The 14266-nt window shown below is 43.3% G+C and overlaps 2 protein-coding genes and 1 pseudogene across 2 annotated transcripts in view; 1 reads left to right on the top strand and 2 right to left on the bottom strand.

The window, feature by feature from the left end:
• LOC135532514 (neuron navigator 3-like) overlaps nt 1-14266 on the top strand; it is a 37556-nt gene that overhangs the window by 11744 nt on the left and 11546 nt on the right. The gene's annotated exons all lie outside the window — the stretch shown is intronic.
• Nucleotides 6354-7062, bottom strand: LOC135532510 (chymotrypsin B-like; annotated as a pseudogene).
• Nucleotides 9678-11201, bottom strand: LOC135532509 (chymotrypsin B-like). Its single transcript, XM_064959991.1, has 3 exons — nt 11128-11201; nt 10575-10843; nt 9678-10350 (listed from the first exon to the last, which is right to left on the bottom strand). Exons 1-3 carry the CDS (start codon nt 11177-11179, stop codon nt 9874-9876), a joined length of 798 nt encoding a protein of 265 aa, XP_064816063.1. The 5' UTR covers nt 11180-11201; the 3' UTR covers nt 9678-9873.

Raw genomic sequence — 14266 nt, 5'->3', positions numbered from 1 at the left:
ATGCACTGTAGGCTAGTGTAGTGCTAGCTCTTTCTACCAGTTCCACAGACCAGTAGCTAGTGATATAGCCCTGTGACCCTCTCTAACTTTAATTAAACCCCATCCGTTAACCTGACACTAATGCCTATTCACAATAGGGCCATCTGAAATATGAAACTCAGGGAGAAAATGGGAAAAGATCCAAGGCACGTTCATGATAAAAGATGAGAAAGGTTTGAGCAGAGTTGTTGCGCCCACGTTGCGGCTTCATCCTCTGGGAATGATGGCTTCCATTAATCATGGCACCGCGGCTATCTTCCCTACGTGAACCATTTACTTTACCCCTCACACAAAGGATTCTGGGAGGAGAGAGGATAGCGGAGTGAGTGGGGAGCATCGTTGGTTACGGGGTTTTTATTACGTCTCTGTCAGATGCCATACATACACCTTCCATTAACACAATAATATGAACAGGTAGATATAATGGGAAATTGCCCTGTGTGTGTTTTTGAAGCACTATGGTACTTCCCTAGCGCTTTGATTTTTTATTTTTTTTATTTAACCTTTATTTAACCAGGTAGGCTAGTTGAGAACAAGTTCTCATTTACAACTGCGACCTGGCCAAGATAAAGCATAGCAGTTAGACACATACAACAACTCAGAGTTACACATGGAATAAACAAACATAGTCAATAATACAGTAGGAAAAAAAGTCTATATACAGTGAGTGCAAATGAGGTAAGATAAGGGAGTTAAGGCAATAAACAGGCCATGGTGGCGAAGTCATTACAATATGGCATTTAAACACTGGAATGGTAGATGTGCAGAAGATGAATGTGCAAGTAGAGATACTGGGGTGCAAAGGAGGAAGATAAATAAATAAATACAGTATGGCGATGAGGTAGATAGATGGGCTGTTTACAGATGGGCTATATACAGGTGCAGTGATCTGTGAGCTGCTCTGACAGCTGGTGCTTAAAGCTAGTGAGGGAGATATGGGTCTCCAGCTTCAGTGATTTTTGCAGTTCGTTCCAGTCATTGGCAGCAGAGAACTGGAAGGAAAGGCAACCAAAGGAGGAATTGGCTTTGGGGGTGACCAGTGAGATATACCTGCTGGAGTGCGTGCTACGAGTGGGTGCTGCTATGGTGACCAGTGAGCTGAGATAAGGCGGGGCTTTACCTAGCAGAGACTTATAGATAACCTGTAGCCAGTGGGTTTGGCGACGAGTATGAAGCGAGGGCCAACCAACAAGAGCGTACAGGTTGCAAGGTGTGGGTAGTATATGGGGTTTTGGTGACAAAACAGATGGCACTGTGATAGACTGCATCCAATTTGTTGAGTAGAGTGTTGGAGGCTATTTTATAGATGACATCTCTGAAGTCGAGGATCGGTAGGATGGTCAGTTTGACGAGGGTATGTTTGGCAGCATGAGTGAAGGATGCTTTGTTGTGAAATAGGAAGTCGATTCTAGATTTAATTTTGGACTGGAGATGCTTGATGTGAGTCTGGAAGGAGAGTTTACAGTCTAACCAGACACCTAGGTATTTGTAGTTGTCCACATATTCTAAGTCAGAGCCGTCCAGAGTAGTGATGCTGGACGGGCGGGCAGGTGCGGGCAGTGATCGATTGAATAGCATGCATTTAGTTTTACTTGCATTTAAGAGCAGTTGGAGGCCACTAGGCTACCCTGGGGCGGCAGGGTAGCCTAGTGGTTAGAGCGTTGGACTAGTAACCGGAAGGTTGCGAGTTCAAACCCCCGAGCTGAAAAGGTTCAAATCTGTTGTTCTGCCCCTGAACAGGCAGTTAACTCACTGTTCCCAGGCCGTCATTGAAATTAAGAATTTGTTCTTAACTGACTTTCCTGGTTAAATAAAGGTAAAATAAAAAATTTAATTAAAACAGAAATTAATCATGGCACCGCGGCTATCTTCCCTACGTGAACCATTTACTTTACCCCTCACACAAAGGATTCTGGGAGGAGAGAGGATAGCGGAGTGAGTGGGGAGCATCGTTGGTTACGGGGTTTTTATTAAGATGCCATACATACACCTTCCATTAACACAATAATATGAACAGGTAGATATAATGGGAAATTGCCCTGTGTGTGTTTTTGAAGCACTATGGTACTTCCCTAGCGCTTTGATTTTTTATTTTTTTTATTTAACCTTTATTTAACCAGCTAGGCTAGTTGAGAACAAGTTCTCATTTACAACTGCGACCTGGCCAAGATAAAGCATAGCAGTTAGACACATACAACAACTCAGAGTTACACATGGAATAAACAAACATAGTCAATTGAAGCTTATCTGGAGGTTGGTTAACACATTGTCCAAAGAGGTGCCAGAAGTATACAGAATGGTGTCGTCTGCTTAGAGGTGGATCAGAGAATCACCAGCAGCAAGAGCGACATCATTGATGTATACAGAGAAGAGGGTCAGCCCAAGAATTTAACCCTGCGGCACCCCCATAGAGACTGCCAGAGGACCGGACAACAGGCCCTCCGATTTGACATACTGAATATCAGAGAAGTCGTTGGTGAACCAGGCAAGGCAATCATTTGAGAAACCAATGCTGTCAAGTCTGCCAATAAGAATGTGGTGATTGACAGAGTCGAAAGCCTTGGCCAGGTCAATGATGCTCTATGATACTTCCCTAGCTCATTGAAGCTCTATGGTACTTCCTTAGCTCATTGATGCACAATGGTACTTCCTTAGCTCATTGATGCTCAATGGTACTTCCCTAGTTCATTAAAGCTCTTTGGTACTTCCCTAGCTCATTGAAGCTCAATGGTCTTCCCTAGTTCATTAAAGCTCTATGGTACTTCCCTAGCTCATTGAAGCTCAATGGTACTTCCCTAGTTCATTGAAGCTCTATGGTACTTCCCTTGCTCATTGAAGCTCTATGGTACTTCCCTAGCTCTTTGATGCCCAATGGTACTTCCCTAGCTCATTGAAGCTCAATGGTACTTCACTGGCTCATTGAAGCTCAATGGTACTTCACTGGCTCATTGAAGCTCTGTGGTACTTCCCTAGCTCATTGAAGCTCTATGGTACTTATTTAGCTAATTGGTATACAGCAAAAGAAGAGCCATGCATAATGAATATCTCAGAGGTCAATTAGTAGCCACCCTTAACAGTGTTGTCAGAAACCGAATGTTTCTGGTTCTCAGGGATACAGAATTTTCAATCTAACATCCGTTTCCCCTAAAAAACGGAAGTGGGGAATCCGCCCAGGTGCTTTTCTTCGTCTGCCTTGTTTGGTTAATTAGTAGCCAACAATGACTTGGCACCTCCTCAAAATCAAATCAAAGCCGTGTTAATTTACTAGGAAGAGAGAGCGTCCACAGTTACGACTTAAGACAGTCAGTTTGACTAAAACTCATTATAGTTGGGGGTAATTTGAACAGGAGCACTACGCTACACCAAATGATCGTTATCACTTTCATTGGGAGTTGGGAGTTCATTGGGAGGCCAACCATGCATTGATAAGTGTATGGCTCTGGGTTGCCCAGTTTTAATCTAAGATAAGATCTTTTCAGTAGCCCTAATGAAACCAACTGAGCAATAATGTCTAATAAATTATTTATTTATTCTGTAAAATGGAATACTTTCTCATCACAAGTGGCACCAAAACCTCCCTCTCCCAACTTCCTTCCATCTGTCCTTCCTTTTCCTGTCTCTCTCCCATCTGGGAGGAAGTGACCTGTGAACCATAAAGATGACCTGAATATTTATATCTTATAAGCATATTCAGAAATCCAATCTAAATGCTTTTGATAATCTGCATATCCCTTCTGTTGCTTCTGTAAAACTGCGCTAATTTTGCCCTTGAAAACCTCAGTTATTTTATTCCGATAATTATTGAGTGTGCCAATTTACCCAGCATGCATTTAGTGTTCAGTCTAGTCTTCATTTACATTCCAAGGCAACTGGCACTGGGACTGGGTATCACTCACCTCTTATGGGTGGGTTTATTGGCCCTCATCTCTTCCACTAGCCTAAAACTAAATAACTAACAAACAGATAAACACAGAGGACATGTCCTGACTGTCGGGCAAGATCAGGTAACTCTAGATGACCAATGACATTGTTTATTCAGAAACCTGTGTGTTTTGTTTGTTTGTGATGACAGTAAAGGCCAGGGAGGTCAGCTTTCCTGAGTCCACTCTGGCGTTGTTAGGAGTCTTAGTGGGTCAGCTTTGGGAATTAGGCTACAGTATTGCATGTGTGATTTACAGAGTACAGTCGTGGCCAAAAGTTTTGAGAATGACACAAATATTAATTTCCACAAAGTTTGCTGCTTCAGTGTCTTTAGATATTTTTGTCAGATGTTACTATGGAATACTGAAGTATAATTACAAGTGTCAAAGACTTTTATTGACAATTACATGAAGTTGATGCAAAAAGTCAATATTTGCAGGGTTGACCCTTCTTTTTCAAGACCTTTGCAATCCGCCCTGACATGCTGTCAATTAACTTCTGGGCCACATCCTGACTGGTGGCAGCCCATTCTCACATAATAAATGCTTGGAGTTTGTCAGAATTTGTGGATTTTGGTTTGTCCACCTGCCTCTTGAGGATTGACCACAAATTCTCAATTGGATTAAGGTCTGGGGAGTTTCCTGGCCATGGACCAAAAATATGGATGTTTTGTTCCCGAGCCACTTAGTTATCACTTTTGCCTTATGGCAAGGTGCTCCATCGTGCTGGAAAAGGCATTGTTCGTCACCAAACTGTTCCTGGATGGTTGGGAGAAGTTGCTCTCAGAGGATGTGTTGGTACCATTCTTTATTCATGGCTGTGTTCTTAGGCAAAATTGTGAGTGAGCCCACTCCCTTGGCTGAGAAGCAAACCCACACATGAATGGTCTCAGGATGCTTAACTGTTGGCATGACACAGGACTGATGGTAGTGCTCACCTTGTCTTCTCCGGACAAGCTTTTTTTCCAGATGCCCCAAACAATCGGAAAGGGGATTCATCAGAGAAAATGACTTTACCCCAGTCCTCAGCAGTCCAATCCCTGTACCTTTCCAGAATATCAGTCTGTCCCTAATGTTTTTTTTGTGGAGAGAAGTGGCTTCTTTGCTGCCCTTCTTGACACCATGCCATCCTCCAAAAGTGTTTGCCTCACTGTGCGTGCCGATGCACTCACACCTGCCTGTTGTCATTCCTGAGCAAGCTCTGTGCTGGTGGTGCCCCGATCCCGCAGTGAATCAACTTTAGGAGATGGTCCTGGTGCTTGCTGGACTTTCTTGGGCACTCTGAAGCCTTCTTCACAACAATTGAACCGCTCTCCTTGAAGTTCTTGATGATCTGATAAATGGTTGATTTAGGTGCAATCTTACTGGCAGCAATATCCTTGCCTGTGAAGCCCTTTTTGTGCAAAGCAATGATGACGTCACGTGTTTCCTTGCAGGTAACCATGTTTGACAGAGGAAGAAGATTCCACGCACCACCCTCCGTTTGAAGCTTCCAGTATGTTATTCAAAGTAAATCAGCATGACAGAGTGATCTCCAGCCTTGTTCTCGTCAACACTCACACCTGTGTTAACGAAAGAATCACTGACATGATGTCAGCTGGTCCTTTTGTGGCAGGGCTGAAGTGCAGTGGAAATGTTTTTTGGGGGGGGTATTCAGTTCATTTGCATGGCAAAGAGGGACTTTGCAATTCATCTGATCACTCTTCATAACATTCTGGAGTATATGCAACTTGCCATCACACAAACTGAGGCAGCAGACTTTGTGAAAATTCATATTTGTGTCATTCTCAAAACGTTTGGCCACGACTTCACAGGAGACCTTCTTCCCTTATACTGTAGACATGAATAACCTGCTTCACACTGGACTGACTGACAGTCCACCACAACCACAGGAGGCTGTTGAGGGGAGAACAGCTCATAATAATGGCCGGAACAGAGAAAATGGAATGTCAACAAACACCTGGAAACCATGTGTTTCATGTATTTGATACCATTCTACTGGTTCCGTTCCAGCCATTACCATGAGCCTGTTCTCCTCAATTAAGGTGTCACCAACCTCCTGTGGTCCACAACATACCCAAGGGTCTCTTGATTATCAAAGGGTGCACAGCATGTAAAGTCATCAAGTAGTAAAAATACTCTTTAATATGGGGAGGACGGGCTCGTGGTAATTGCAGAAGCGGAATCAGTGGAATGGTATCAAATACATCAAACACATCCATCTGTTTGATGCCATTCCACTGATTCCGCTTCTGCAATTACCACGAGCCCGTCCTCCGGCCATTATGATGAGCCGTCCTTACCTCTGCAGCCTCCACTGAAACATAGATATACAAAACCTAGAATGGTGTAGCAGTACATATTTTTCTGGACAGGGAAACTGTCGCATTGCTCTTAGTTGAGCATCATGGTCATGTCCACCCAGGTGCGAACCTCGGCGACTCCGGTGTACACAGAGGGGGTAGAGGTAGAGCAACCACTGCTGCCCCAGAACACAATACCGACCAGGCTCCACACCTTGTTCTTCTCACAGACCAGGGGGCCACCGGAGTCCCCCATGCAGGAGGAAACACCTTTACCACCAGCACAGATCATTTCATGAATCATGTTTCCTCTTGCACTCCTCCTCAGACAGGTGGGGCATAGCACCCTGCTGCAGTTTTGTTGGGGTAATTGGCAGGCTGGTAGCTGCTCATGCACAAGCCGGAAGTCACACAGGTCACATCTTCGTAGGAAGCCAGACACACGGGGGACACTTTGGCGCTCAGGGTGGTGGGGGTGGCCAGCTTGATCAAGATGACGTCATTTTTGATGGTGCTGGGTTCCACCTGGGGTGGGTGAACACTTTAGCGGGCTTCAGGATCTGGATGGCCTCATTGCTCATGAGCATGTCGTGCTCGCCGGTGGGAGGTCTTGACATCGCAGTGAGCAGCAGTCACTACCTAGTACTCGTTTGTCAGGGAAACTCCACAGAAGTGGGTGCCAGATTGCTGCAGGGACACCTGCCAGGGCCAGGAGTGGGGCACAGCCTCCTCACTATTGATGATGCGGCCAAAGCCACGGGAGAGATGGCGAGACAGGAGACGAACCAGAGAAAAGCCATTGTGACAGTCTAGAAGACAAATAGTATCTCTATCTCCAAACCCCATCCATCTGTAGCCAATCAGAGACTGTGGTGTGTCCAACCCTCCCAAAAGCCGAGGGTAGCCATGGTAGAATATTAACATCAAGGATGTCATCCAGCTGGAACCAGTCTGATGAGTTGGGACTCCAGACTGATAAAATTGTAAACTCAGCAATCAGGCTGGTTCTACAATGCTAGGGGGATGTCCAGCTGCTTGTCAATGCTGGGCAATCAAAGAGTTCTCAGTCAAGTACCAGGAGGGCGAGACTCTGCTCAAAACGGCCTCTTATCCTAGCTTAATGCTAATATAACAAAAACTTTTTTTTAATCAGATTTTTACATTTTTGATTATTGTGTGCTTGTTGATATTTACTGAATTTATTGAAAAGAACTAGGAACATAAGCATGGACTACTGTAGGTAGCTATGTTAGCTAGCAACATATATTTTGAAAAGCTAGGCACATGCCAAAACTTAGCTGTCGAGCTGGCTGTGAAGATGGTTAACGAGCTAGCGGAAGCTAATGACATGACTGATGCCAACAAGCTAAGCGAGATAGATAGTTAACGTATAATGCATTATGCTCTCTGGCCTTATACCAAGTAGTATAAGATACTAATAAGTGTATTATAAGGCATTATAAATGCATTTGTAAGGCCTTATATGTATCCCTCATTGAAAGTGTTACCAGTCAGTATTTAGCTTTGATCAATAGGCCTATCCTATATGCGTAGTACTATTGCATAGGTTTTTACTTACTATTTTGTCAAGTTGAGTTTAGTTGCTGCCTATGTAGATTGCTTCAGTCTGCAATTTAACTTAAGGATCTGCCCCTTTTTTCAATTTTGGCCAAAACTGGCATTCCCAAATCTAACTGCCTGTAGCTCAGGACCTGAAGCAAGGATATGCATATTCTTGAACCATTTGAAAGGAAACACTGATGTTTGTGGAAATGTGAAATGAATGTTGGAGAATATAACACATTAGATCTGGTAAAAAATAATACAAAGACAAAAACCATGCATTTTATTGTATTTTTCTGTACATTTTGTGCCATCTTTGAAATTCAAGAGAAAGGCCATAATGTATTTATCCAGCCCAGACGCAAATTAGATTTTGGCCACTAGATGGCAGTTGTGTATGTGCAAAGTTTTAGACTGATCCAATGAACCATTGCATTTATGTTCAAACTTTTCTAACACGACTGCCCAAATGTGCCTAATTGGTTTATTAATAACTTTTCAAGTTCATAACTGTGCGCTCTCCTCAAACAATAGCATGATATTCTTTCACTGTAATAGCTACTGTAAATTGGACAGTGCAGTTAGATTAACAAGAATTTAAGCTTTCGGCCAATATCAGATATGTCTTATGTCCTGGGAAATGTTCTTGTTAGTGACAACCTCATGCTAATTGCATTAGCCTACATTAGCTCAACCGTCCCGCGGGGGACCCACCGATCCTGTAGAGGTTACGACTCTGAGGTTTTTTGTGGTAATGTTTCAAAATGACTACATGTAATGCTATGAGCATTTCTGTCTTTTCATGAGGCTAGTTTGTCAGTGCAGCGACAGTGTGAGTTGGTCCTTTGTCCGAGCGTGTATGTGTGTATTAATGCATGTGTCGGCAGGTATGTGTGTGGCTGTGCATTTATTCTCTTCCTCAAGTGTGCAGCGATTTCTACAGTCACACACAGCAGATACATCACAACATATGCATCTCGCTCTAAATGAGTATAACATCCTGGCGTTTTAAAGAAACTTTCTACTTTTCACATACTATAAAACGTATTTTCACACATCCAAAATGCTGACTAGAACGCAAATATGGGTATGGGTATTCAGACACGGTCTGCGTCTTTACTTTGGATAGAAAGGTAGAGCGAGAAATGGAATGAACACTTCCTGATTAGCCTCGTTAAAATGGCACATATGTGACTGTTGCAAACCAAACGCTAGGCTAGATGCAAGGTTAGGTCATGCCTTAATAGAAGCTTATTGCTTTTCTTTTGTCATTTGCTGTGGCATATCAAGAATAGCGTCATGAAACTTTCAGATAGAACAGTAACAAGTATGTTTGCATCATACCCTTGGAATATCGATGATATACACACAGTTGGAATGCTGTTTCAATCAGCATCCAGGACCAAAATACCCGGTTTATAATAGCCCTTATACACTTGGTTTAAAGTTTTGTCAATGATTCCATGCTACTGTAGCTTTTTATTTATTTATTTTAAAATTTTAAAATCCGAAGCATACAATATACTTGCAGTGAAGCCGCTCAACAACTCCATCATCCAACAGACTCCCATTTAGAGCGACACACAGAAGCATCCAGGGTCAATGCCCTGCTCAAGGGCACGTTGACAGATCTCCCACTAGGCCAAAAAACGTGAACCCGAACCCTCCAAGAACCCCCCCCCCCCCCCACAGTTCCCCAATAGCTGTCCCTCAACCATTCGAGACCCCTAACGCTAGCAGTAGATTCAGTCAGCGGTAACCCGACTGTGGTAACACTTTACATTAAGTTCCTCTCGTGTACTAAAATATTATGTTGTGAATGTAGTAATCATACAATTACTGCACAATAATATTTTTTATGTTCAAGTATGTTTATTGAATGTCATGTTCAGACCAATGTGTGGCAATCTCAGTCTTGGTAGCTAATGTTAAGGTGTTGTACATTACATAGTAATATATAGAATGACATAGCAATACATAGTATGACATTACAATGCATAAAATGACATAGCAATATACAGGATGACAGGGATGCTGCAGCATGTCTCTTAGTTGGCGGCCAGGGTCTGGTCCACCCAGGAACGGAGCTCGGTGACGCGGGCGTACACAGCGGGGGTAGTGGTGGAGCAACGGCTGCTGCCCCAGGACACAATACCGACCAGGGTCCAGACGTTGTCCTTCTCACAGACCAGGGGACCACCGGAGTCACCCATACAGGAGGTAGCACCAGCACCACCGGCACAGATCATGACGTCGGAGATGCTGCTCCCCCAGTGCTCCTTGCACTGCTCGTTGGACAGCAGGGGCAGAGCAGCCTGCTGCAGCTGGTTAGGGGTGTTGATAGCATTGTAGCGCAGCAGACCCCAGCCGGAGGTCACACAGGTCATGCCAGGTGCAAAGACGTCGGCGGTCTCAGCCAGGCACACCGGGGACACATTGGTGTTCAGGACAGCAGGGGTGGACAGCTTGATCAGGGCGATATCGTTGTTGATGGTACTGGGGTTCCACTTGGGGTGGGTGAACACCTGTGGGTGAGGAGAGGGGGTGCGGTGGGTTGAGGGAGAGAAGGGACAGTTAGAACTGAAACCTTTATGAAATGGAGAGTTCAGGTAGGACTACAGGACGTCGTTGCTCCGACGGATCACTGATCGGATCAGCTGAGCTGGCGGGGGATAGGCTGATCCTAGAGCAGCGCCTGAGGGGAACTTCTACCCAGAGCTATAGAGGAGGATGTGTGACTGTGCTGTACCTTAGCGGGCTTCAGGATCTGGATGTCCTCAGCGTTGTTGCCGCTGCCCCTCTTGTGCTCTCCAACGATCACGCGGTGGTAGGTAGCGACGTTGCAGTGAGCGGCGGTGACCACCCAGTTCTCGTTGATCAGGGATCCCCCACAGAAGTGGAAGCCGCTGGTCTGCTGCAGAGATACCTGCCAGGGCCAGGAGTGGGGCACAGCCTCCTCACCATTAACGATGCGGGCATAGCCAGACACCACGGGCTTGATGGCGGGGATGCCGCAGCCTGGTTACAAGAAAATATTTTGTAAACACTTAGCTCGTCATGTTTAAATGCTCTGTTTAATGAAACATACTCAACCATGGGCATCCAACGTACGGAAGTGTTTCCAAATAACATCACCAAGTGCTATCAATGTAGCAGTAGCACATAATGAGAACAGTAGTGGTCCAAGACCAGAGCCTTGAGGCACTCCACATCTTACTTTTACACTTTTAGCATTAAAACAAGGGTTAAGGGTTAAATCAAGGAGGTAACACTGTAGGTAAAGAGAAGGTGTGAATACTCACCGTAGGCGGCGCTGATGAAGGCGAGACAGGACACGAACCAGAGGAAAGTCATTGTGAGAATGTGACAGTCTAGTGGACTGGGGACCATATTTATTCCCAAACCCCACCTGTCTATAACCAATGGGAGACCGAGGTGTGTCCACCTCACTTGAAAATTGAGGGTAACCATGGTAGAATATTAACCTCGAGGGGAATGATGTATCCAGCTGCTTATCGACGCTGTGCGATCAGACTGTTCTCAGCCATGTAATAGGAGGTTTAGAGCAGTTATCGAAACATGACCTTGAGTGCTCTCAGAAACTGTGCTCCAAACGGCCTCTTACCATCAGAGGGAAAGGCCCCCTTCCCACTCAACCCTATTACAATGACATTTTAGTATTTTTTTAGCAGACGCTCTTATCCAGAGCAACTTGCAGTTTGTGCATTCATCTTAAGATAGCTAGGTGAGACAACCACATCTCACGGTCATAGTAAGCACAGTGTCCTCAATAAAGCAGCTATCAGCAAAGTCCCTGCTAGTAAGACAGTGACAAGTGTGAGTGTTAGCGCAAGAAAGACAACCTCTCCTCCCCCTCATCTTGTAGTACATCTCCCAGGGTTCATTGAGACATAGGAAGCAGTTTGAACACTTTGTAAGATAAACCATTACATATAGTATGTGGAACATGTTGTTTCTTTAGGAAATGGTCATTGGAGTATTTAGATCAATGGTTGACTGTTGACTGTTATTCGATATACTGTATCCAACGTCATTTTAAATGTATTTTCAAACCAGAGATGTACATGTATAGCTCTGTATAGTGCTAGAGAAGGTTTTAGCTAACAGTTTTAACACCTTATATGCAACCCTTTTATACAGTGTTGTGTAAAATTCATATTGCATGATCATGAATGAATTTGAGTCTCATGTAGAATCATTTGGTATTTTCTTGTTATTTTTCTCATTTTGTAGTGATGTGACCCTATTTCCTACATGTGTCCTTGGTTGAACTGATAACACATGTCCATTCCCTCTCCACTGGAAAAAACACACCTGCAATTCAAAACCCCAGATAACAAATCTCTAGGGTCCCTTTCACTATGTGTTCCTCTTGTTTTAGTCTTTTGACTTATATCACTAAACATTATTACATACTAAAACCACTTTGTCCTCGATCCTTACACCTCTATCAGGCTAACATAATGTTACCTATTGCTATCAGGCTAACATAATGTTGCCTATTGCTATCAGGCTAACATAATGTTACCTATTGCTATCAGGCTAACATAATGTTACCTATTGCTATCAGGCTACCTTAATGTTGCCTATTGCTATCAGGCTAACATAATGTTACCTATTGCTATCAGGCTAACATAATTTTGCCTATTGCTATCAGGCTAACATAATGTTACCTATTGCTATCAGGCTAACATAATGTTACCTATTGCTATCAGGCTAACATAATGTTGCCTATTGCTATCAGGCTAACATAATGTTGCCTATTGCTATCAGGCTAACATAATGTTACCTATTGCTATCAGGCTAACATAATGTTGCCTATTGCTATCAGGAAAACATAATGTTGCCTATTGCTATCAGGCTAACATAATGTTGCCTATTGCTATCAGGCTAACATAATGTTGCCTATTGCTATCAGGCTAACATAATGTTACCTATTGCTATCAGGCTAACATAATGTTACATATCACTGTTAATGTTTTGTTGTGCTATGCATCTCAGCAATTGAGTTGTAAAGTGTAAAGTGACCCAATGGAACTTAGTGTAAAGTGACCCAATGGAACTTAGTGTAAAGTGACCCAATGGAACTTAGTGTAAAGTGACCCAATGGAACTTAATGTAAAGTGTGACCCAATGGAACTTAGTGTAAAGTGTGATCCAATGTAACTTAATGTAAAGTGTGACCCAATGGAACTTAGTGTAAAGGGTGACCCAATGGAAATTAGTGTAAAGTGACCCAATGGAACTTAGTGTAAAGTGACCCAATGGAACTTAGTGTAAAGTGACCCAATGGAACTTAGTGTAAAGTGACCCAATGGGACTTAATGTAAAGTGTGACCCAATGGAACTTAGTGTAAAGTGTGATCCAATGTAACTTAATGTAAAGTGTGACCCAATGGAACTTAGTGTAACGTGTGACCCAATGGAACTTAGTGTAAAGTGCGACCCAATGGAACTTAGTGTAAAGTGTGACCCAATGGAACTTAGTGTAAAGTGTGACCCAATGGAACTTAGTGTAAAGTGTGATCCAATGGAACTTAGTGTAAAGTGTGACCCAATGGAACTTAGTGTAAAGTGTGACCCAATGGAACTTAATGTAAAGTGACCCAATGGAACTTAGTGTAAAGTGACCCAATGGAACTTAGTGTAAAGTGACCCAATGGAACTTAGTGTAAAGTGTGACCCAATGGAACTTAGTGTAAAGTGTGACCCCAAAGGCCAAAGCGTTGTATCTCTGCTGTGCTCCCACCAGGCAGTCCTCAATAGACCTGTATAGTGGGGTTGATGAAGCTTGGCAAGACCACATGCTTTCAGAGCCACTCACCCCGACCACCTGGCTTTTACCCTGATTTACTGGGTGTTCACTATGATTAAAGCAGTCCTTTTGTTCATTAAACACCCTTTTGTTTTCTTTGTGTCCGTCGCGAGTTCCCTAACTATTTCCTGTCGAATGCCAGCAGAGGCCAAGCGAGGCGGTAACCACCAGCCTCGCCGTTAATTCTCTCAACATGACTAAGAATGAGTGTCCCATTGTAAACTATGACTTTGCCTGGAGGAGTTTCCTACACCACTTCCTCTGTAGGGTTTTTAATTCACTTTTGTTAATTAAGAATGTGTTTTTATTTCTGAAGTTAAAACTGTTTTTTTGAGGGAGATCAGTCAAGATTCAGTAGGAGATTACGTTGAAGTGGCACATTATGGTGAGGGAGAGTTGCTTTACAGTTAAAGGCTAATTGAAGCCGTTACATGCTTCAAAAACATGTGGTTATAATATAGTAATATAATGGTAATAATATAGTAATATAATGATAATAATATTATATAGTAAAATAATGGTAATAATATAATAATATAATGGTAATAGTATAGTAATATAATGGTAATAGTATAGTAATATAATGGTAATAGTATAGTAATATA

This window comes from Oncorhynchus masou, unplaced genomic scaffold (genome assembly GCF_036934945.1).
Source record: "Oncorhynchus masou masou isolate Uvic2021 unplaced genomic scaffold, UVic_Omas_1.1 unplaced_scaffold_1886, whole genome shotgun sequence".
Lineage (NCBI taxonomy): Eukaryota > Metazoa > Chordata > Actinopteri > Salmoniformes > Salmonidae > Oncorhynchus > Oncorhynchus masou.
Note: the sequence above shows the minus strand (reverse complement) of the source record. Positions and strands in the feature narration are given on the sequence as shown.